The sequence below is a fragment of the Plodia interpunctella genome, chromosome 19, assembly GCF_027563975.2.
Source record: "Plodia interpunctella isolate USDA-ARS_2022_Savannah chromosome 19, ilPloInte3.2, whole genome shotgun sequence".
Lineage (NCBI taxonomy): Eukaryota > Metazoa > Arthropoda > Insecta > Lepidoptera > Pyralidae > Plodia > Plodia interpunctella.
In genome coordinates, this window is record NC_071312.1 from 3,271,742 (window position 1) to 3,296,181 (window position 24,440).

Genomic DNA, 24,440 nt, shown 5'->3' on the forward strand with positions numbered 1-24,440 from the left:
TGTTATTCTAAATTTCTACATTTATGTACCTACTATTTAAAATTCTGTAGTTAATATTAAATGGCAAATTATGCAGTGTTTTATAACTGAACTTCTTAGTTATATTCATCTATGTCATAAATATTCACAAATTAAAGTTAGTCGAAATTCGCGTCTAACAGATTAACAACACTTTAAAAATTTGACACTCATAAACTACTACGAGCACCTTATGTACCTACTCCGTTTTTGACCAGTTGGAGCCTAAATCCCAGGTGAAGCACGGTTCTGTACTCTCTTCGGACGTACTGTTATCCTTATCGATATTTTGCACTCGGCGTGCAGTGGTCCATCCCTACTCATCCCGCATTTCCCGAGGCGTCCCGTGGCCGCGCAGCGCTTCGCCGACCGTTCGCAAGGCAGCGCATCCGAACGAACGAAACGCAACCCTACACGCACCATTCATAACTCGCGCCTGTGTTTACGAACCACACTATTGTTCCTATTTCGAAAATTCAAATTTGCTTAGTGCCAGTGAATCAAATTTGGATTTTTCCTCTTTGGTTGGTAAGTACAATTAATATTTATTTTTTTATGTCGCGTTCAGTGGTTCATAATTTTAAACCACACAAAAAAATTTTGGCTGTACATATAAAAAATAATATAACATTTTTAAAGAAAAATATATTTTTAAATATGGCGGCCTCGAAATTATGGACTACGCCTACGCAATAACTAGGCGTAATTCGTATAAATAAAGCTAATGTTCCTAACGTTTACAGCATGACTAAAATAGTGTTTATGAGCAATAAAGGAATGATTCACATGCCAACTTTAATAATTTAGGTAAATAAAAAAACAGATTTCTGTATAAAAACTTTCAATTTGTAGTAAATTTTTCGTACCTAGGGGCCTATTTTTGCTTTTCCGCCTAAATAAAAGTTAGGTATATGAAAAACTAATGCGTTCATTTTAAATTTAGTTAACGTTTGATGCAATGTATTGATATTAATAAATCATTGGATTTAATATCTAATATTGACATTTTAAATCAGTTAACAAACAATGCTACGGAATAATATTATAAATTTTAAATTAAGTAACTATTAAGTATTTATGTAAAAGTAATATTTTATTTTTGAAATCTGAGACATTGAAAGTACTTACTGGACAAAGCCCTGTATAAACGTCTAAATTTTAGTATTTATTAAATTCACTCCTAAATTACAAACTATACGATTTGCTCATAGACCTTCTTTTGTAGTAAATGAAGCGAAATTTCATTGATTTGTGATAGTTTGACAAGATGTCGCCTGCACTAGTAGTAATGACAATGCATTCTACCAGCCACGTGCATCAAATCCCCGATTAAGATTCAGACGCACGGACGGATATTGCCTGAGATAATATAATCATACATTTAGCCGATGTTCACTTTGATTTGATTGTAAAATTACAAAAACAAAAATTATTTAACCTTTGAAAACTATTGTTTGAATCGTGTTGAAAAATATCCATGTATAAGTTAGGTGAGTTTTATATTTTTACGTCATTCATCTTATCTAGAGACAAAGACCAAATGATAAAAATATGAGTAATTAATATGTGCTTGTTAATTATTATTCAATTAACTATACTATACACTATTAACTTACGAATTAATTATTGTGAGCATTATTTTTGTTATCTTACGTAAATCTTGTACGTATAGATAAACGATTCTGAGATTGTTACTCGTAAGTTTTTCCTCTGGATTGGAATGAAAAGGAAATTGTGTTTTTGTGAATAGCTACCCAGTTAATACCATTGGATGCAGAACAAACGCATTCTAGGAAACGACATTGTTGATATAGTTCAATCATGACTGAACAGGAATAGCCGGAATAGGAATAGGATTACCCAATATTTGGAGTAATATTCTCAAATACAAGAGAATTATGTAAAGTGATAGATTATAATTTATTTTCGATTAACAATACAACAGTTTGTTAGGGTTCGCAGTTTCATATAACATGTGTTTGTACTCGTTTTTATATGAACTAATTTTGTAGAAATTTTCATATTGAAACTTAGAATAATTCCATGAAGCGAAAGTTGGTAGAATGTGATTCATAATGATTATTTTTATGTGTAGTGTATTCTGTGTTTACATTAATTTTTCTTGGACATAGAAAAAAATACAGAGTGCCATACTTATTAATCAAAAATATCTTTTAACTCGTCTGTAGTTATTCAAAGAAATGAGCCTAAGCCTGACAATAGAATTGTTTTCAGTCTCACGGTAAAACCAAAATTACGCTGGCATAACAATACTGATTCACGCAACGTAAGTGATGATCGCTGAGTGTCCAGCTATTTCTGCCAAAGGAGAGGTTTTGCCACAAATAACCTAATCACATCATGCAATCACCCACGGTGCATCGAGCGATGACTCACGTGTTCAGTCGTCATCGGCTGCGAAAGTGGTTCAGTATTAGCGAGTAGTCATTGTGAGGTCAAAGAAGCACATTTCGAGTAGGAATTTTCATGTTGACATTTTAAACCGTAAATAAACTTCGAATCAGTATCGCTTAGATACTGATCTGATAATTCATCATTTATTTGACCTTAATTTTATTTAATACTAAAGGGAGCTGGAGCTGGGTCTCCTCCATTCGCACAGAAATCTCCCTATATCTACTATGTTGGTTTGTTTTGTAAATAAACTTGCGATTGATTTTTTCCCGCGAAAAAGTAAAAAAATAATAAACACGTGGAATGAACTTTTCTCGTTTAAGTCTAAAGTAAAATTTCATGACAAATGGATCCCTCCAAATTTCACTTTGTAGGAATTATTCGTAGGAACTAGTAAGGACCTATTACTTATTTATTTATTTAGAAACGTCACGCACGTGTAGACATCGAGAGATCGAGAGACTATCGAATACCTATAGTTGCGATTTCTTTAAGAGGTCATTCTCGTACGCCATATTATAGTGTATGTATGAGTAAATAAAAAAAATACCTGAATGATTGAGTTTATCTCGCCTCAAAGACTCAATAAATCCGAATAACCTGCGTAGCCTGAGCGAGATGTTTGAGAGATGAGTAATCGACATTATCCACATCGTATTTATTACTGACCTACATTAAAAAGTATATGCTCCGGGTTCCTATTGCTATGTTGTTTGTCAACCAACATCAGCGTCGGCGGCGACGGGAAACTTCAATTCTTTCAAATAATTTGAATAAAGAATTCGAAATAATGAACGAGAACAACCTGTATGTATATCGTTGAATAATTACTATTTTCTTGCTTACGATCTACGATGGCTTTTTAATGTTATTAAATTACGTACGTACGTAACGTACTATGTAACTAGGGAAGCGGTATTGGTGTAATGGTTAAGATGCCCGCCTGTGGATCGACAGATCCCAGGTTCGAATCCCACTCGTGCCACATGAGTTTGTATACAAATCTGAATCATATATAGTAGTTTTCATCGACCACCACTTGCTTCCGGTGAAGGAAAACATCGTGAGGAAACCTGCAAACTGATTGATTATTATTAACTTCTGTGTGAAATGGAGAATGCAATGGCAAACTCCATGAATAATGCCAAGAAAGTTGTTGTGTGTGTTTCATTCCACGTAATGACCACGACCCTCAGCCATGAGGAATACGACTATGAAGAATGTAACTAGGTATTTTTAAATAACGATTCTGATTTCGGCCACAAAGGTTGCCAGTCAATAATACTTAAGTAGTAGGAATTTATCTGGATTACGTAGAGCGGAGCATGTACTTATAGCCAGCGCTAAAAAGCAGACTGCGTGGAAATGCACAAGATGGTTGGTAGATGAGTAATATCTGACGAAGGCCGGTCTCTTGGCACAGGTGGGGCCAGGCATTGCCAGATCAAAGTCATTTTGATTTACACCTGAACACACTTTGTTCAGAGAAAGACATATTGTTTCCTGCGGGACATGCATTAAAGTTAAATTTTCCTACGGCGGTTATCGGTTGGTGAAAGTTCGAACGTCTGAGTAGCAGTGGTTCGATTGATAGTGATAAATCGATCGAATATTGAGTTGCATCAAATGATATATTTTATAAAAATATGGACTTTTAACATCCATAACCTTTTTTCTTTATTGGATTGATTAAATTAAATTAAGTTTAATTTTAATTTGTGGCGTGTGGAATAGTTGATGTCGTATGAGGCTAAGCGACTAAGCGATAAAGCCTAGGCAGCTGATAGGCAACAATAGTATTCCCAAGGAGGGTTGACGTCAGGCAGGGGCCCGTTGTAAAATTACAGCCGAATCTTCAATTTCTATTTTACGCTGACCCTAGGCTTCGCGCCATCACAACCCCGGGATGCCATCCATGCAGATATTTTACATACTTTTCACTAAATTATTTATGATGTGTTCGAATACAAAACAATGGCAATAATAGCGTGAATGCCGCACGTTATAAGGTTCCTTTTGATTTGGACGACCACATATGGATAAAAGGGTCAATTTATAGTAAGCAGAAAAGCCAACGGGTTGAAGTGCTTCCGCTGCATTATAATAAGATATAGGTAAAGAATATATATATAATAAATATACGTGTACTATACTTATTTCAATTGAAACATTACATTTAGAGTTTTGATTCTAATATAATATAGTGAATATTTTAATATTAAGTCATAAATATCTTTCAACTTAGTAATAACAGAGCATAATGTGATTTAACCTGAGCCTAAATAAGGATAATCACCGCTTAATCAAGTCAAAATGGCTGTCAATAGCGCAAACGTTCTCTGGCCCACCTGCCGCCCTAATTTCCCGTCCTCGGCTAAGTATAGCTTTAAACCGCATTGGTGCAACCGGCTGTGTTGATCATTTAATAACTTGTGATAATCACCATATCAGGATATGGCTCTCGATTAGAAAGAAATACCTAAGCAAACAAACAAAATTTTAGCTAGACATGAATAGTACATGCCTATTATCTAAAATAACTAATTCAAATTCTTAATAAAAAGCCTGCAAACTTTGTTCTATATATTTAAAAAATTTAATAACGCGTTACTGGCCACTTACAAAAACAAATTGAAAATAGAACGTCTGAACAAAAATATGACATTTTTAACATCTATCCAATTTAATTTTACCTGATGGAAAGCAACGTGCAACCCAATGAACCTGTTTCGCAGCCGCGCAATTCTCTATATTTAGGGCTGGGCTGGCACACACTACTGTCTATAATTATCCAGAGAGTGCCAAAATTCTATAACAGTTACACTTTATGTCGGTATGTGTTTTATAGACGATATTTTCGTGTATGATCTTTAGTATCGAGGAATTGGATTTAAATGAATCTATAAATAACTAGATGTTGTCCGGGGCTTCGCTCCCGTGGGAATTTTGAGATAAAATATAGCCTATAGGGATTTTGGATAATGTACCTTTCTAAAGGTGAAAGAAATTTTTTGAAATCGGTTCGGTAGTTTCGGAGATTACCCGCCTCAAACATATCACAAACTCTCAAACGCTTACCTCTTTATAATAATATATAATATTAGGAGTTAAAATGGTTAAAACTCCCGCGTAAGTTAGAACAAGGTTACGTAAGGTTCAAATTTTACTTTTGCTATCCTATTTAACTCATTTGCCACCAGTTGCTTCTGGTGAAGGAAAACATTGTGAAGAAATCTGTACTCTAGTTTATTTTGCCTTACCACCTAGCGTTTGAAATGGAGAAGACAATGATGCTTTACAAAGACCACCGTCTTCTTCAACCGTCTTCAACAACCACGGTTTTCTTAATTACCGATTCCTAGGTGAATTCATAGAAATAGATACAAATAATTTAAGAAACATGTTACAAAGTATTTAACTTTCGTTTTTTTTTCTTAGTTTTTGTTAGTGGCTGTATCGGCAAAACTTTTAAAAAATCCTTTCATTGTATTGGAAACTCTTCAATAGATTTCTTAGATTACATGATTCCTCAAGTTCACGCCCTATAAATAACCTCCGACCTTGCGTGCGTGCGTTAGTAAATCATTGCTGAACATGTGTTGACTGAACGTGATCTCATTCCAGGGTGACTGCATGCTAACTCGACTGCCGCACAAACATGGCTGAGAATGGGTAAGATTCGTTTCAGTTAGTTCATCTAATTAATCGTTTAAGTCCTATATTACATTATATCATGCCATCTCCAGTATAACATCTCTTCATATTATTAAAAGAAATGCTTCTGTCACGTCTGTATGTTTGTCTGTATGAACGCGATAAATTCAAAAACTACCAGACAGATTTTTGTACAGTTTTCACCAACAGATAGTGTGATTCCTGAGAAAGGTTTAGGCGTATATTTTATTATAATTTTACCTGAATCAAGCCAGGACGGGCCGCTAGTATAAAGATAATTTAGCACTGTGGCGTGTGTTCTGTGGCTTAGAATAGAATGACTATATACCATGGATGTCGTACGACGCCAATAAGGGACACATAGCATAGGTGTCTATGTGGCGCGGAGACCCAAGGAGGGTTGACTTCTGGCAGGCGGCTGGTTACAAAATCACAGTTAGTAAATTTTTATGCTGACTCCGCGCATTGCACCACACATGCACGGGAACATGCAGAAATGAGAGAGATAAACCATTCCAATGCCTCATTATTTATCACGAAGCTGCTTACAAAGCTATCTTTCAAATTCCCTACATAATAAAACTGTTGTGGACTAGGTCATCCCGCCCTCAGCGCGACAGTTGGGTCACTCAGAGTAAAAATAACTTGTGGCTTGGCTTCCTTCCAGGTTCGGCCCGGCGCCCGTCGCTGGCCACATGGGAAGAATTCCCAACTACGGCAAAACACAGGTCAATGTAAGTTACTTCAAAACTTTCCACTACTCTTCTCGACTCTCAAAGTGGAAGATAACTTTGAAAAAAAAAACATGTAAAAAAAATGTCTCTTGAATTTGCTTGAAATTGTCTATCATTACAGGAATGAGTACGGAAAGTAGTATAATGTTTGATCTGAATCGTGTGGAAGATGTAAAATCCCACCCTCTATATTATTTTCCTATATGAAAATTCAAACTCATACAGCCGTTTAAATACGTCATCAATTACGCCTCTTGTCTAACTTTATGAGATTTCAAAGTAAAAGGTTAAAGTCAGTAGTAAGTCCGTGTGGTATGATATAATGAAATAAATATATTTTCGTCGATATTATAATATCATTCATCCATCTTTTGTTAAAACTTCTTGTACCAACATTTTTTTTTTATCAATTCCAGCCAATGGGTACTTCGGAACCGCCAGCATGCATCCAGAATGCAATGATGACCAAGGACAAGAAACCATTTACCTATACTCCTGGCGGCCTTGACTTGTCTCAGATCCGTACGCCGAGCATGGCCAGAAGAATGGCTCGCCAGCGATCACTAGAGGAGCAGGAGCAGGCTTATACTCAGCAAAATGCTGGTCCTAGGTACAACCCACAAGGAGGACCTGCCCCTCCCCCGCCCCCGCCACAAATGCCGGCTCCTCCACCGCCTCCCCCACCAATAGTTATCCAAGTCCCAGATTCAAAATCGCCAAAACCCGTAGCTCTTGGTGAAAGACCTGAAATTGTCATCCCAGAAAATCCAATCGGAATGCTAAGGAAAACTAACAGTCCGTATCATTGGGAAGCTGAGAAAGCTGAATTACAACGCATGGGAAATGTTCCGAAATTTACAGAAAAGGTTCCGAGCCCTTTAACTGTTAAGATGCCACCAACATCATTCACACAACAACAACCTCAGACATATTCTCCTCAGCTGCAAAATAATCAGCGACAGAATTATCCTTACGGAAATCAGAATAACCAAACCCCTGATAGTCCAATTCACAGACCTGCGGCACAGTATGGAAATCAAATGTCGTCGTCTCCATTAAATGGAGTGGCACCTACTAGAGAAATTTTGCAGAGGCAAGACTCACAGTTCAATAAGAGTCCTCAGCCATTTAACGGAATGTCTCCAGTCAGCAATGGGTCCACTTATTCACCATCACCTAATAATAACTGGAGGCAACCTGAAAGACGGGAGTCTCCTGCTAATAATAGTTACAGCCCACAATCACCACATGTAAATCGAAGTCCGTTCTCACCTAATGTCCAACAATTTTCACCAAATCAAACTCAATCTCCTTCAAATACTGGGCCCGTTTTCCATACTCTTCCAAGGGCTAATCAAAGAAACCAAGACAATTATTCGAACAATGTACAGAACAATAATGTCATTTACAATAACACTCGAGAAGAAAGTCCTAAGTTCGATACTTCAAATTCTACGCCTTGGAGGACAAACACTCTCAATAGAACTCCTCGTGAACCTGATAACTTGCAGGCAATTTATCATAACAGCAAGAATATAAACCAACAGTCTTCATACTCTCCTCCGTGGAAAATAAATGAACCGAGCAGCAACAACAACAACATTCCTTCTTGGAAGCAAGATAATCGATCAGCTCCAATTGAAACTCAACAATACAGTCCGCCGTGGGTGCAAGATGCAAATAACAATAAGGCACAAGACAGTTACGTCCCACCATGGAAAGCCCAAGAAAACGACAATAGGACTACTCCTGTCTATGCACCAAAACAAAACCAAGCAGAACCACGTTATCAGTCGAGTATGTCAATTCCTGTAACGTCAAAAAAGCCGAATCCTCCACAAGAATACAACAATACATCAGCACAAAAAGAGGTTGTTTATGTGAATCAAGAACCTGTATATTTCTGTCCGGATAGTCCCAAATCGATACCACCATGGGTGAAAACGCAGAAAGAAAAAACAAAAACCCCACCACCGGAATGGGTCCAAAAGCCACTAGAAAGGAGAAGTGCCCCAAGAGAGTTGGTTACTCCTCCAAGGGATTCGAATCAAGAACCAGAATGGGTAAAGAAAAGTAACGAAATGCAGAGAGGCATGCGAGAGGTGATCAGTCCACCGAAATACCAGCAACCAGTACAACCGACGTGGTCAACACGACCTTCAGAAAATCGTAAAAGTATTCCAAAGGATACCGCACCAAACCCACAAGGTCGAATAGTGCCTATTCAGATGGAAGTGTCAAGTACTGAAACAATGAATCACGGAAGACAAGGGAATCAACAGCCACATTTGAGAATAGTTATTGGCATGCAACCTAATCAAGAACAAAATCAACAGGCTTATTCTCAACCAACACAGAGAATCATGAGAGTGTTGTCTCCACAGCTGGTGAGACTGGATGATGGTCCAAGTCAGCAGGAATTGCCCTCGTTGAACAGGAACTTTCAGAATCAGGACAGTCAGCCGAGGACTAGAATTATTCCTATTCAGATTGAAGGCGGCAATGGCGGAGCTAACAAAAGGTAATAGTTAAAATATGTTGCATTTCTGATACTTATTACTGCACAGAACTTTATGTCTACACACAAACCACGTTCGCAATTGATATTGATAAGAGTGATTTGACGTTGCATCTTCATCTCATACACTCAATGATGATTTCCGATGCTGGAAAATTATACTTAGTTTTTAGTATAGTAGCCAACAAAATGTGATTTATACCTAAATAATGTATTTTGTTAGATAAAACGATTGTTTTTTTAAGTGGCTTCAAAAATAATCGTGATGATTTCAGCTTCGGTGGACGGTACTAGGAGCGGTGTGCGGGTCAAAAGTAAACAATATTTTTACTGCTTCGCTTCGGCAATTAGCCACTGCTTCTCAAACTGAACACTAATCGAATCATCTCACCGTTTGACTTTGAAAATTGGCATTACTAATGAATATTTAATTAACATCTACGGTTATTTGTTTGATCAAAAATATATATATTTTCACGTAGAACTTTTGAAACATTACAATTACAATAAAACTAAGCGTTCTCATGATAAAGCAGTCATAATTTATTTTTAAATACAATTTTGCTTTTTGTGTTGTTTATTGAACCTAATTTATTTATTTATTATTTATTTCTTTAAGATTCACAGTTCATTTTTAGAGAGGAACAACATAAGGAAAACTTCAATTGTTACAATTTTGGGAATTTTGAATTTTTCCGATCCGTTCATTAATAAAATATTTGTCATTTAATTCAAACCTTCAATTTATCCTTTTCTTAATATATTTTCTTTATATTGTCTTGCCAAACTATTCTCATTGTCGTAATTCCCAATTAATCTGGAACTCCATACCTGTCTGTATACTAATTGTCCTAGTATTACAAAACATTTTAATATATAATAATAAGTAGTATAAAAAGGCTGCCCTAACCGGTCAATTATATTGTGCATTATTAATGAACAAAAAACTGTATGAATCGCTTATCTGGCCCGGCGAAAGAGTCGCGGTTGCTGTATAAGATTTACAAGAGAAAATGTAACTTTTCAATTTGGTCAAGTATCCATGTCATATAATCATATTTGCGCAATATAATTTGACCGTTCCCAGGCCGTCTGAGTTAACATGATATGTATTTGGAATTTTTTATTGACATTGTCTCAAATGCTTACAGTTCCAAGGTATACTACCACAAATTCACCCAGGAAGGACCCCCTCGGCAGTCCAAGGCTTTCAGGGTACTGCAGGTCATCACGGGGACCCAGGACGTTGAGGACATCCAGGTTATGGAACATAATTATGGTTATACTGATCTATAGTTTACATTAATATAATTTATTACAATTTTAAATAAGGATAACATCTAACATAACAGTATCATATTATTAAGTTATTTAAAAAAAAATCAAAGTTAGATCGTTATAATTATTTACAAAAATTAAGAGATTGTTTGTAACGTTGCAAAACAGTTTCAAAACAAATTTTATAAGTGACATATTTTTTAATGTTATTTTTTTTTATAAACGATGAGGTTAGGGTTAGAACTTTAAATTTGCACAGACAATGTACAAATAATAATTCTTATAATTTTTATAACACTTATTACTTAATCATTTTAGATGTAGTTCCGATAGACAGATATATAAAGTTTAAAGAATGGTGCGATTAATAACACGAAATCGGGTTTTATGTATATTTATTAAATATATGATTACGTTGTTATTAAAATCAAAATTGTACATATTTTTTAAATAAACTTAACAAAAAGTTAAAATGCTTTTATTGTGATTTTACTAATGCTCACACGAAACAGCTAGCTTACCAAAGATTATTTTTTTTGTTAGGTGTACCTACTTAATTTAATTATTCTAATTTTAGGTTATGTAATGAAATATTGACAGCGAATCTCTATTTTAGTAACAATTTGAAACAAAAAGTGATTCAATATAATATTTAAATTGATTCAATATAATATCAAAACTTAGATATAAACTATCGATATATAGATTTAGTGTAGTTAGAACAATTTCGTATATTAATTGCTTAATACCTGTATTAAACGGGCACGTACCTTTTATAATAAGGATGTTTCGGTCGTGTATTATGCAATTAATAATGAAACGCGTAAGTTTAAAAGTAGTAAAATACGTATATTCTATTTTTAATTTATTGATATAATTTATATAGTCAAGTAACCAACGTAGAATATGTATCCTAATTTATTTACAAATTTAAGTCTATGAGTAATTACATTTAATTTAAAAAAAAATTATCCTTCTTACTAACAATACTAAAATGTGTATATTTATGTATTTCTGTAATTGTATTACATATTGTTTGTCATGCTTCTATGATTTTTATGTTTGTTTCTGTCTCCTAATAAACTTCATGGTCAATGCATGGCAAAAACTTAAATTTACCTAGTTAGAATATTTCTTAAATATATAAAATATTTTTTTGTGTTTTGTTTAACAATATAGTTACATAAAACATCATTTGGGAAATGTAAATTAATATATTTTGACATGGCTAATAGAGAATCCATTATTTACTTATTAAATTATTTCAAAATATGCTTTTGTGATGTACCTATATGGATTTCTAACGAGTTACTCGTAAGTACATGTGAAATAGGTCTATGTGTTTTATACATATTATTATTATTAGTCATGTATAAGACAATCGCTCAGTCAGTCAAAAGCCTTCGACAATGTGAATATTTTTATTTTTCTTATAACTTTCGTCGAAGTAGATTCGTCCTTTGCCTTTTTATAAGTATAAGAAACAAATATTTTTTAAAAATGTCATCAGAATAATAATTCAGAATCCAGTTAGTCTATGAAGATGATAGAATCGAAACATAACTTCAAAATGTTATACTGCCATTCAGTATAACATCTTGATATTAAAAAAAACTGACACTGGCCGCAGAATAAATTCAAATATGATGTGACTGGGAAAATGTTTGTATAAAATTTCCGATTCCCATAAATAACATGGTTTTTCTTTGTGATTAACAAAATTATGAATCTTAACGTAATATCTTGTAACAGTATATAGAGCATATTGGTATATTATCATAATGTCGATATCATCAAAGGGGTTATTAGGTCATGGAATTAGTAGGTACTCCGTACGAAGTACTTACTAAACCCATGGGTTAGGTTACCTTATATTTTACCATGGTTATAATCTGGTATTTTTTCCTTTTGTTTATCTATATTATATAATACCTTAAGTTGAAAAATTTTAAACAGACATTAGGGATCTAAAAATTTTTTAATAGTTTTTTATACACTGTTATAAAATAAAACGAAGATTTAAACAGACGAGGGGTGTGGCAATCTAGTCAGTGTGATCTTTTATCAATACGTATATAAGTATTATATTTTATATACTTATGTTTAAGTTATAGGTTCATAATCTAGGGTAATTATATATTTATTGATTTTAGTAATGGTTGAAAATTAATTTTCTAATAAAATAATGAAATCGAAATCGATATTTTATTTTGTTCCGAGTTTGTTCATGCACTAGGTTGTTGCCGTGGCGCAGCCACGATTATATGGAAAAATCATGGAATTAGTAGGTACTCCGCGAAGTACTTATTAAATCCATGGGAAAAATACAAAACAATTGTTGGAGAACTTCGACACACAAAGAAGAAGAAGATACCAATTAAAACAATAATTGCATTTAGACTTACCTATTTAAAGTGGAGATTTCACAATATTTTCCTTCGCCAAAACTGGTGGACTGGATTAATATCTTCTGGTAGTGATTATTGTACTAATTATATTCAGCATCATTGTTATCAATTTCAACTAAAATTATACACACATTTTGTTGACCTATGCAATTATTTTTAACTGTGGTGTAATTAAAATTGTTCTCTTCATTTTTATAGTGTACTATTTTGGGATAAAAATCAAGTAAAAGGCTACTTGCCTCATAAGAAATCTCTTGCCAGAGAAGAGTAATAAAATAAAAAATAAAAATGTTTATTGGGTAAACATTAATTTTACATTTAAAACAATTTGAAGAAAGAGTAGTGTAGCGTAGTATGCATAAAAAAATAAAAGCCAAAAAAAAACACAATTTGAACGCAAGTCGTCGCCGGTAGACAAAGTAGAGATACCTACGAAATCAATATTATATACAAAACCATAGATTATTTGAGTGACAGACAATGTAAATGCAGTCAAAGAGTAAGTACCTACTTCAGTTGTACGGAGTACCTACTAATTCCATGATAATAACTACGTTTAAATGCAGCCAATGCATTCGAAAGCAAAATGAAAGCGGAAAATGGGAAATTTAGTAGAGAGCTGAGACAGGACCTCACAAAACTCTCACAAGAGAAATCTTTCTATAGGAATAACCTTTGTTCTTAGTTCCCTATTTAATTTTGTAAGTTTTATTTATACTGTACCGTGTAAATAAATAAATAAATAAAATAAAGAGCGGGTAAAAACGGAATTCTTACGAGCGCAGAAGACACGAGTGAAATCTAGTGTTCGATAAACATCTATTTTGGTATTTGATGTTTGTCAGTCGGTCGCAGTTTACGTAAACATTTTATTTCGAGATTCTCTTAACGGGGATTCTAAATATTTCTTACATCCACACGAATGTGTGGAGTTGCCCTATTCTATATGAGGCATGGTTCGGCAGGTACACATCGCAAATTGTCCCTTATAAGTATTATCACGATAAATTCACCATCGATGTATATAGGTAGCATAAAGCGGTAGCTGTTTGTAGAATGTTTCTTATCTTGACTTTTTAGAGCAATAAAAAAAGCGAAAATTTTTGATGCGTTTTTAAAGCAAAGGACATACATTATGAGGTCACGAGCCATGTGTGTGTGTAATGTGACTATCTAACTAATGACTCCACTGTGTTCCATTCCACACATTGCGTCCAGCGTGTCCATCATTGTCTACAAATGAAAGACCAAATGACCGATTCGCAATTCCCTAATCACGACCCCTATAAATTCGGCCCGTATGACAATGTCCCGTTTTGATAAAGTCCTGCGTGTGCCAGAATGTTTTATTCCTGTATTTTTTGTAGGAGTTATATGGGAAATGTTGTTTTCGCGTGAGAGAAAATGCCTCTCAGTGTATTTTGTTAAATGGGCACAATATTATCGGGTTAGTTAGTTTTTATAAAAACGTAATTTTTTTTACACAAGTTTTTGGTCATTTTAGCAACTTGGTCATATTAGTATCTTGGTTCTGACGCTTCGGAAGGATTTTATTGTCGTCTGAGAGATCTTATTGCAACTCAACTCGTGACAAAAAATAATGTCCATGCAGTAAATCGTTGAGGAGTTCCTGCGTCAGAAGCCGATCTTGGGTGCATCGTCAGAGCATGCATATCATAATAATGAATTGTCATCAAAAACTAAAGGAGTTTTAAAAATTTACGTTAGGTAACAATTTTATTTACACTCGAATGCTAATATGGCTATTATGTGCATTATGTGACAAATCATCAACGAGAGTGCAAACCTTGGACCTTTCGCTCCATCAAAGGTGGTCGTTCTACCGAACCACCACTGGTTCTATTTCCAGAACCTCATATTAATATCAATGTCAAAGTTTTAAGTTTAAGAAATCAAAATAAATAAATAAATGGAAAATACTCAATGGCCCACACCAAGCATGTCGCGGATCCGATAGACACAAACACAGGAACGGGCAAAGACAACCATAATTTCAGACCAATATTTGTCATTTTGAATCGAACCCGACCTTCAAATTAAGACTTCACAGACGCTTTTTACGCTATATTTTAATTGTACTTGTAATAGTTCTCAAAACGCAAACTACTAGCATTATACTAAATTAAATACTGCAATCAAGTCATTGTTTACAGCACAACATCACAATCAATAGAGGCTAATGGACGACGAAGTTATGGTCCAATACCTAGTTATTGTTACTAGATTACTGAGGATCGTTAATAGAGAGGACAGATATTTGGACTAAGTACATCTAGACGTCTCTTGTGAAAATAAATGGACAACAACACTCAAGGCCCAACATGAAGAAATAAGCTACAAGCTTATTTACCCGAGATTAGTACAACTAATCTCGGGTCTGATTGACTAACCTACAAGAATTATAGTGAATACAAATTCAATGTAACTCTGAGCAAATCTCTTCGACAGTTGGAATTCGAACTAGGGTCGACCGTCTGCCATTTGAATGCCCGATTCACGGAGATCCACAATGGATTATGGTATATGATCAGCGTTAACCATTATAATTTAACGCTGATCATGTAGTTAAAGTCAGGTTTATTAGTCAGTAATCTAGTTAACTAACTAATAAAGCCGACTATCCCCAAACACAGTTCATTAAGTACACGATACAAGTATTTACTGAGCAGGTAACGTTCATGGAGCGAGGCGTCCGGTCATGAAATTGTTCATTACCAAACATCGATATACCTGATTGGTATTGGCTCTAGGGATGGGTAAATGCTGGCCGGGATTGGACTGTTTAAAAGGTCCCGTTTTAGCCTCATTGCGAGCATAGAAATCGTAATATTCCACGTCGATGTTATTACATTGATTTCAATAAACGTAACTACTTTCTCTCTCATTTGATCGTTTTCCCGGCTTTTTCATCAGGCGTCGGACGGAACTCAGGAACCGGTTGCTTACTTTTCTTCCTTCGGCATCTTTAAGAATCCAATACATATCATCCTTTACAATATCAAGCTAACATTTTTTGGGTTAGTTTAAGAAGTTTTGTATGGAACTAACTAATAGGTGATCCCTCCTAGGTTTCAAGTTTGCACACACCAACATAACATATATTTAAATAAATGTCCTCTTAAATCAAAATGTATATGTTCTTATCACTAACCGTCGTAGTGCTTCGGAACATTTCAGTGACAGTTAGACCATATAGTCTAATTTGCTGTGACAAAATCGGTCGACAATGCCCCTTATAAATCAGATTTCCTTGGTAGCAACCACATAAACATGCGTCTTTGCCACTTTTATTATATATGGGTGGTCCTGGGTTCTGTTGATTACAGATTTGTCTGTGGTTTTGAGAGTATTGTGACCGTTTCTGTGTGTGCCATCGGACACGCAATACAAGCTTAGTGCTTCGTGTGAGCCGTTGACTTATTGTATATTTATTTATACGAAACTAGCGATCCGGCCCGGTTGCGCACGAGGTCTGAAAACCTTCAGGAATAAATTGTCTAAATAACAGTAACGGATTCTGATGCAGTTATCAAAATCCGTTGCGTGGAATAAAATAGATAGAAACAAACAGAACTGGATGACGCCATTTTTTGTATGACTATGTAGTGATTGGATTATTTAGATATATTATATGTATTTCTTTGAAAATGTACATATTCGGTCGGATCATTGCCCATGACTGATTGGGAGCCGATGGCCGGAATAAGCTGAGGTAGTAAAGGGTTGCTTTATGATCGATGGATGCCGTGGTAAAGCTTGTCGTTTATAATTAAACGACCGGTGTATAATGGAATTTCCATACGACCGTTGATGTATTTGTGATAATTGAACGTGAAATAAATGTTTACTCGTTTCATCCCTTATACTAAATAGATTAACCAGTAAAACATATTCAATAGTACTTTTCCCGGTGGCTAACAAACAGAGCGTCGACATCCAGATACGCTTTTCAATTTTTTCTCTTCCACCTTTTTAGTTGCCAGACCGGGCGTTATCCTGGTTACTTCCTCAGCCGTTATGCGCCGGAGCCCAGTGTCCGCTTTCCTACTTTTCTGCTCCACTTCGAACTGTTATACCATTGGCACGCGTATCAACCTTGACGACATGTATTATTCAGTTTATCTATCTAAATATCAGGCATACAACGCCATTTGACTGCTGGAGGATTGATCCGGGTTTATCATGATTGGAAATTAAACAATTGTTATCCACACTTCCATACTAATATTATAAATACAAAGGTCTGTCTGCAGGTCGGGTTTTGATGTTTGGAAATAGAACTTGCTCTGCAACCTATATTGCCGTGCAATATAGGTTGCAGAGCTGCGGGCAAGAACTAGTTCAGACAAAAAATAAAAAAATCACTTGATTTTAGTACGATGAATTTTTTAATTTAGTACGATTAAAATTTTGACTTTGTTTCAGATGATCTAAAATGCTGGAAATGTAATTTGCTGTTTTGTTTAAAATAAAAAATAATAAAAACAGTAATACAGTAGTGTGTGCTCTTGAAGTGATTTATGTAATTCTTTTCAGAATATAAATTGTTTAAAACTTTAACTATAATTTATTGTGGTCATCATTTTCCATCATCACAACCAAAAGAATAATATCGCCGTCGACATTCCTGCATTAAATTGAAATTACTTCAACTCAATCACTGTGATCCGATTGTGAACACTCCGCTCAAATGTATTTGTTGATATGCCTGCCTTTATAATTGGTGGCTGCCAAATTGAAATTTTAAGCCGACCACTTAATAACATTGTACTGTAAAACATAATCTGGGTAGTAAAAATAATGACATTGACTTTTAATAAATTGTCCACGACTAGACCAGAGGATGGGGTTGATGAATTATTGATATGTATTTAAAATACAATATTAGTTCCATGCATTTACGTTTACATTTTCGTCAATATCTTCCTTCCCGTTTTCTAGAAATCTCTCCCAGAGACTCTCAGAGATATTTTGTGTAAAGGAAAGCTGGTTTTTAAACATAATTCTAGTGACAGATAGTGTTACAGCTTCTTAGAATTATCAGTTTATATTTTTGTTGGTCTTAGCCTGTATCATTTCCATAAACAAATATAACATTTTATTTGTGGCTGAATTATAAATGATAAAGCGGCCAATAAAAGTTTAATGGAGCAATAAAACAGTTTATATGTACTTATATTCGCGACTGCATCGATGAAACCAGACTGTTGGATGCCGCATTTCCACTGACGGTTTAGTATTGAAATAAACTTGTTATTAAGAAGTGTAAATATAAGAAAAAATATTCTGTCAACACAACACCTACCTAATTAAATAGATAGGTATTAGGATGTTTGAAATAGCAGTAACCAGAAAAAAACCTTCGCATTTACACAGGTACAGAATAAAATAGATATTTGTAAAATTGGAAAAGAAAAATACAAAAATTTGTGAAAAATTCTACAGCAGCGGCTCCCCCAACGAAATATATAAGTTGGTTCCTTTGCCCTGTTAACTAAACTCAATCTAGCAGGATCAGATATAAGTCATTGCCACACTAGGATTAAAATGGCCAATTCATTTGGGTGTCTGCGTAGATTAATGTGAAAGAATAGTCGGCCATTTTTTGTTGTTGATGCATTTGCCGCACGAGCGGTCACTATATTTACAAGGGTGATTGCTCGTGTTTGTTTAGGAGAGTAATGTTATGTGTGTATGAATTGATGCCTCGGTGGTTTGGACATACGAGTAATTACATGTATGTTTAAAGAAAATATAGCGATACACTGGTCAAAGTGTGTTGGACTTTTGGCTGGTGTAACTACGGATAATTCAAAGTAAACTTATTGGTGTGGTAAATCGGTGTGACTATGGATTGGGAAAGTTATCACTATCCATCTAAGTAGTTTTTTTTAAATTTCTTTCTCTTATTCTCGCGTGGTCCCGGTTACATTCACGGCTGCGATACACGAAACCAGGGGCGCGTGAAGAAAACTATTAAGACTTGAAGATTCAGCTCTAATTGATAGGCCGTCTGCCTTGCGTAAACCTCTTTGGAAATGGGAAATGCTATTGTTGTCGATCGACTATGTAGACTTTTATTTCTTCTTCCTTTAAAAAAATATGAATTTAAATTATTTGTGTATGTTTTTTTATTAGATACTATAGAGTTGTGATATTTACAATGTTGCGAATGTTTTTTCAGGTCAGTTTCAAGATCACGTGCACGTAAATAAATTGGGACATAAATGTAATAATTAAAAGAATTTATGATTTTCGCCATGACCCGAAATACGACGGTAATGGCGACTTTTATTTTAAAAATATCATTTAGATTGGAATTTCACGACAACGAACACTTAAACACAGATGAACACAAAAACATTGAGTATTCATTCGACAAAAATAATGTTCTAGGAATCATTAGGTCATTTATGGATTTGAATTATGTATATAACATACATTATATGAACGAATATGTACAAAAAAAATCTTGATTAGATGTGGAAACTAATAATTAAATATTTTTTTACATACAGTACACATTTTACTTTCTTCTTTTGACTGTTCTTACTAATCAAAATTTGTCGGTTTTTTTGACTCGTAATTACATAAAATTGCACTTTATTTCTTCTTCTTAGTATATATATAATATTAACTGCGCCCCGTGGCTTCGCTCCCTTTGGGTATTTCTAGATAACAAACACTCCAGTTTGTTATTCCAGGTTATATTCTACCTGTGTACCAAATTTCATAACAATCCGTCCTGTAGATTTTGCGTGAAAGAGTACTAGTAATACATCCTCACAAACTTTCGCATTTATAACATAAATATAAGGATATATATCTGCATGATAATCAGATGATCTCACAAAGCACTTCATACTTCCTGAACGATACCTCGACGCCGTGGAAGGAGATGTAGCAGCATCCGTGGCCGGGTTGAACCTAAAATTAAAAATAATCAATTAGAACCGAAGACTGGAGCATTGCACACAGCTTTGTTTTGTTGTTTCTCTTTCTCAGTCTCGAATTGCCCGGTTTCATTCGCAACTGCAACACTGTGGAGTACAGGATCCACGTATAAGTTAAACCTTTGAAATGTTGAATTTTCGCCAGTAATTTTACGATCGACAGCATAACTCTCGTTGGTAATATAATTCACAGAATACTAACTTTTCCAGGAGTGAGTGAAGACTTGTGTGATACTCTGCCGATGTAGAGAGGTTCTGCATTGATCGCGTATCCAGCCTCGACCGCTTTTTTAGGAACCTGTCCGTTTTTTGCAGATAACCACTGGACACCCCCTGGTTTCGAGCATAAAACCTAAAACATAATACAACCATCAACATTTTACTTGAGTTAGAGACTGTTTCACCGCTTGGTTATGAATATAGAAATTGTGTTTTACATATAGGTAGATAGGGCTAACTCGTGAATCACGTCAGATTTATCTAGCTCTTCTATGGAATTAGTAGGTACTCCGTACAACGAAGTAATACTAAATCCATGAGCTCTTCTAATCTATCTGTCAAATTGCAATATGACATTTTATGAAACTGGTCGTAACGCTGCTAACATATTCCTTTTTCCTATTAAAAAGTAGGCTGGAAGAGATGCCCGCAATTTAAAAAAAAATATATTTAAGAAATTGAATTTAGAATGGAACACAGAAATATATTATAAAAAGCACTAACGTCAAAATTGTGTACTGGAATCTCTTTCCCCAAGCTCGGTATGTACGCGTATCGATGCTTGATGTTAAGCTTTCCTGGTATCATTTCCCCCTTGTGGTGGGCCCTGATGATCCATAGGGGGCTTCCGTCGTAGCCCTCCTTGCCCCCTACCACGGCTTTGTAGTCTAGATTCTGTGCAGTAGTAGGGGTTGCCGGTACCCAGCTTATGGCTTCTGAAATTTTGTGTGACGATTGTAAATTTTTACATCACTGTTATTCCTTACAGAACCGTAACATTTTGAAATCAAGTTATGAATAATATTTTGAAAAACGCGCAGTCGAAATTATAAATTGCATTTGGTCTGTTTATCATGTAAGTATATATTTTTTTGTAATTTTCATGGCATAACTGTCAGAACCTTTTCTAGTATGTCTGTTTGAAATAAATGAATTTTATTTCATGTATTTATCGTTCACTTATTGTTATTTTTTCAATCAATCATTATGTTCATATTGTTGAAATAGAATCAAACGAACGTCAAATCAAACGTCAAGCAAGTCTTGCTTTTCCCGCCTCCTTCGGTGCTCTTCGCGCGTTGCTCTGTATCGATTGTGCTACCGATATTCTACTTGAAAATCACCAATTCAACTAAATTTTATAAATTAATTACCAGTTTGTCATTAGATACAAATTCTTCTTATTATTTTCTATTCATTAAATAATCAATAGTACCTTGGACAGGAGTGGAGGCAGCTTCTGGCTCAGGGTCAGCTGTTTCAGATTGTTCCACCACATTAACAGTAAAGTTCGGTGGCTCTGTAGTTGTAGGCGTCGGTGGCTCGATTTGTGGTTGCGCTGGATAGTATGGTAGTGTTGGTGGTGGTTGTGAGTGCGGTTGCGCAGACAATGGGGGCTGTAGGTGTGGTTGCGCGGGTGGTTGGAAGTATGGTTGCGTAGGAGTTTGCGGTGGTTGGTAGTAGGATTGTTGGGCCCATTGTGGTGGTGGCGGTTGATATGAGTACGCTGGAGGAAGATACGTGAATGATCCGGGGGGTAAGTGAGGGTGAGGCGGAGGGTAGTGGCCAGGAGGAGGGTAGTAAGGCCCGTGGGGCGGATCTGTAAAACAATTGCATCTGTATAAGTAGATTTTTTGTCAGTGCCGTACTTGACCGAGTAAGAAAGTAAATGCATAAATGTATTTCTTTATTAAAACACTGTAATTTAATGTAATTTTAATTGATATGTTTGAATAATTCTTCGGTCTTTTTTTCTATGTATGTATATTGTATATGTGTCACTGTTGTAAAAGTACACATTTACTGTTATTCATGCAAATAGCCAATTTTATCTTTAGACTGATTGTAAATCTTAGTGGTTCAATTCCAGTTACAATATTTAACGTTAGACAATTTATTAATAGTTTAGATAGGTTTATGCTGTGAGACTTTCATAAATTGTATGGTAATATAAAGATGAATATAACGTTAGGTACATCTACACTCCACGCAATGCAATAAAATGCATGAAGTTTAAGTAGACAGCAAGAAATTTACTGGTGACTTTTAGTATCTATATGTAAATAGGTAAAAAGAATTCGTCGATGGTCGTAAAATCACAGCTTAATTATTTGTATGTATGTACTCAGGAATATGTAGGAAAGTGAACCCTCAGCTCCGTCGCACAGCGGATGACGAAACAATCGGTTTTACCGGTCGATTCGCTCAGATTAGAGACATATGTAATTGTGAGATATGTGATATGTAAGTAGATATAGTAAATGGCGTAGAAATTATAATGAACCTATAGACCGAGAAAACAATAGGCAAAATGGCGAACGTGACATGAGACAAAACTGTTTCATAAAAATTGTAAGTGAAGCTATAAGAGAAAGAATATATAATTTTTAAAGAAATTTCACCAGAAAACACGAAAAATATGTCACCTGATTATAATAAAAACGAGAGTCATATAAGTTCATGAAGATATCGAAATTATCTTGATATAATAATAATAATTTTCTCATTATCAGTTACCGCACTGTTTAAACACACACATTGTCCACTGTCCAGCACATTTTTTCTGTATTCATTATCAAGTTAGGAATAAGTTCCTGTACTTACATCCCGACATAATAAAATCCTTTGTTGATTAATCGATTAAAACAACTCACTTCGATATAACCACAATGATACTAAAAATACAACTCATAGAAGTTTATCTCAAGTCTTATCGGATTAGATTAACAGCTGATAGTCACACGGACCGATACGTCATACTATATTTATTATTAAAGATTTAATACACTATTGATGTTGCCATATTTTTTTATTCAAGCAGGCACACAGACATGCCTCTCATAGGATGGGAAAGTCATGTCAGATGCCTTTAGGCGACTTGAATAAAATCTGACACAAGGTATCTGTTAGCAATAATACATGATACACACAATCGATATGATGATGCTAGGATGGGAAGATGATGGGAAGTGGTTACCACAGCCTAAGGACGTCTGCAACACCAGGTTGTGTTTCTAAGTGTTCACATACAACACACAGGACCAGGGGGACGATTCAATCAAAGTTCATTAAACTTAATTTTATAAAAACTAATTTATAAAATAAGTTGAGTTGTTTTAAATGTCTAGTCGATAAGACAAACGTTTTTATTTAATCAACTAAATGGTGTAGGTATACAGTGTGTAAGAGAGAACGTAAGCGCCTTTAGATGCTTTTGGTCTAGTGTACTTACAATGCACCGCTGTGTAATAATGAAAGTTGTGAGGATGCATGTGTGTATGTATGTTACTTTTTCGCGCGAAATCTACAAATCTACGAATTGAAGAATATATTTACTTTTCATGCCCCCTTACGAAGCCCCTGGGCGCAGCTAGTACTTATATATAATGCAATTAACACACATTTCTGATTAAGAGCCACATTATTCTTGCTTTCGTATAATTTGTGAAAACTTGCAAAATCTTATCGCAAAATATGTAAAACACAGAATGTCACAACTTCAGGATAAGTGAAATTGTTTGCTATAGCTAGATATATATATAGAAAGGAACTAGCTTTTACTAGACTTACTTTGGGAAACAGTAGCTAAATCTTTAGTTCTCTTCCCTATCTTCTTTTTCTACCAACCCTGTGATATATGATAAAAATTAGCTTTCAAGAAATGCCAAAGTCAAAGCCAAACATTTATTAAGAAATTAAACCTTCACAGGTAATTTTTCACGTCAACTTTTTAATTCTATATATAAATATCTTTAAAAGGTACAGAATACTAGCATTTCGGCACAATTCAGACTCCAATCATGTTTTTTCATATTATTTCGTATTCGTAATATATCTTAAAATAGTACAAAGTCTGATGATTTCTTAAAAATATGTTTGTGGATCACAACAAGGCGTGGGCGTGGGCATGCGACCGAAGGCCAGCGCTGGAGTCGTCGATTTATAATCTCAGCTGACTTCCTTCTTATAAACTTTGAAATATTGGAAATGTGCCCCGGAAGCATTGCGTACGAACGGAGGATACTCGTAAGTGTGTATAAATGTAGGTAATTTATCTAGTTTTCGAAATAAAAAGAAGCCTACCTGTGTTAATCCAATGTACCTATCAGCTATCTCAATACCAAATTTTATAATATGTTTGTTCGAGCGTGAAAATGTAACAAACATACTCAAAAACTGAAAGTTTTTGAGTATGTTTGTA

At 34.9% G+C, this 24,440-nt stretch overlaps 2 protein-coding genes across 6 annotated transcripts in view; one reads left to right on the plus strand and one right to left on the minus strand.

Annotated features, from left to right (window-relative positions):
• Window positions 1-348: 348 nt before the first annotated feature.
• On the plus strand, window positions 349-12,835 carry LOC128678358 (uncharacterized). Of its 2 annotated transcripts, XM_053759831.2 has the most exons (6): window positions 350-546; window positions 6,058-6,105; window positions 6,776-6,842; window positions 7,259-9,363; window positions 9,636-9,674; window positions 10,512-12,835. In XM_053759831.2, the coding sequence occupies exons 2-5, from the start codon at window positions 6,092-6,094 to the stop codon at window positions 9,652-9,654; spliced, it is 2,205 nt and encodes a 734-aa protein (XP_053615806.1). In that variant the 5' UTR covers window positions 350-546; window positions 6,058-6,091; the 3' UTR covers window positions 9,655-9,674; window positions 10,512-12,835. The 2 variants fall into 2 exon arrangements, with proteins under 2 accessions (XP_053615805.1, XP_053615806.1); XM_053759830.2 differs by lacking the exon at window positions 9,636-9,674 and having other exon boundaries at window positions 349-546.
• Window positions 12,836-18,125: 5,290 nt separating this feature from the next.
• The window catches only part of LOC128678359 (uncharacterized), a 32,612-nt gene continuing 26,297 nt past the window's right edge, over window positions 18,126-24,440 (minus strand). For 3 of the 4 annotated variants that reach the window (XM_053759834.2, XM_053759835.2, XM_053759832.2), the window contains 4 exons: window positions 21,456-21,839; window positions 20,744-20,955; window positions 20,223-20,372; window positions 18,126-19,994 (listed from right to left, as the gene is read on the minus strand). In XM_053759834.2, coding sequence (XP_053615809.1) covers window positions 19,905-19,994; window positions 20,223-20,372; window positions 20,744-20,955; window positions 21,456-21,839 — 836 coding nt within the window. In that variant the 3' untranslated portion in view covers window positions 18,126-19,904. Of the gene's footprint in view, window positions 19,995-20,222; window positions 20,373-20,743; window positions 20,956-21,455; window positions 21,840-22,843; window positions 22,921-24,440 lie in introns of those variants that run through there. The other variant, XM_053759833.2, reaches the window with a different exon arrangement.

Bases quoted from the DNA above. Each gene is read 5' to 3' on its own strand.
- LOC128678358 (XM_053759830.2), top strand. The intron at 6,843-7,258 runs GTAAGTTACTTC...TATCAATTCCAG, and splicing joins ACGGCAAAACACAGGTCAAT to CCAATGGGTACTTCGGAACC. The intron at 9,364-10,511 runs GTAATAGTTAAA...AAATGCTTACAG, and splicing joins AATGGCGGAGCTAACAAAAG to TTCCAAGGTATACTACCACA.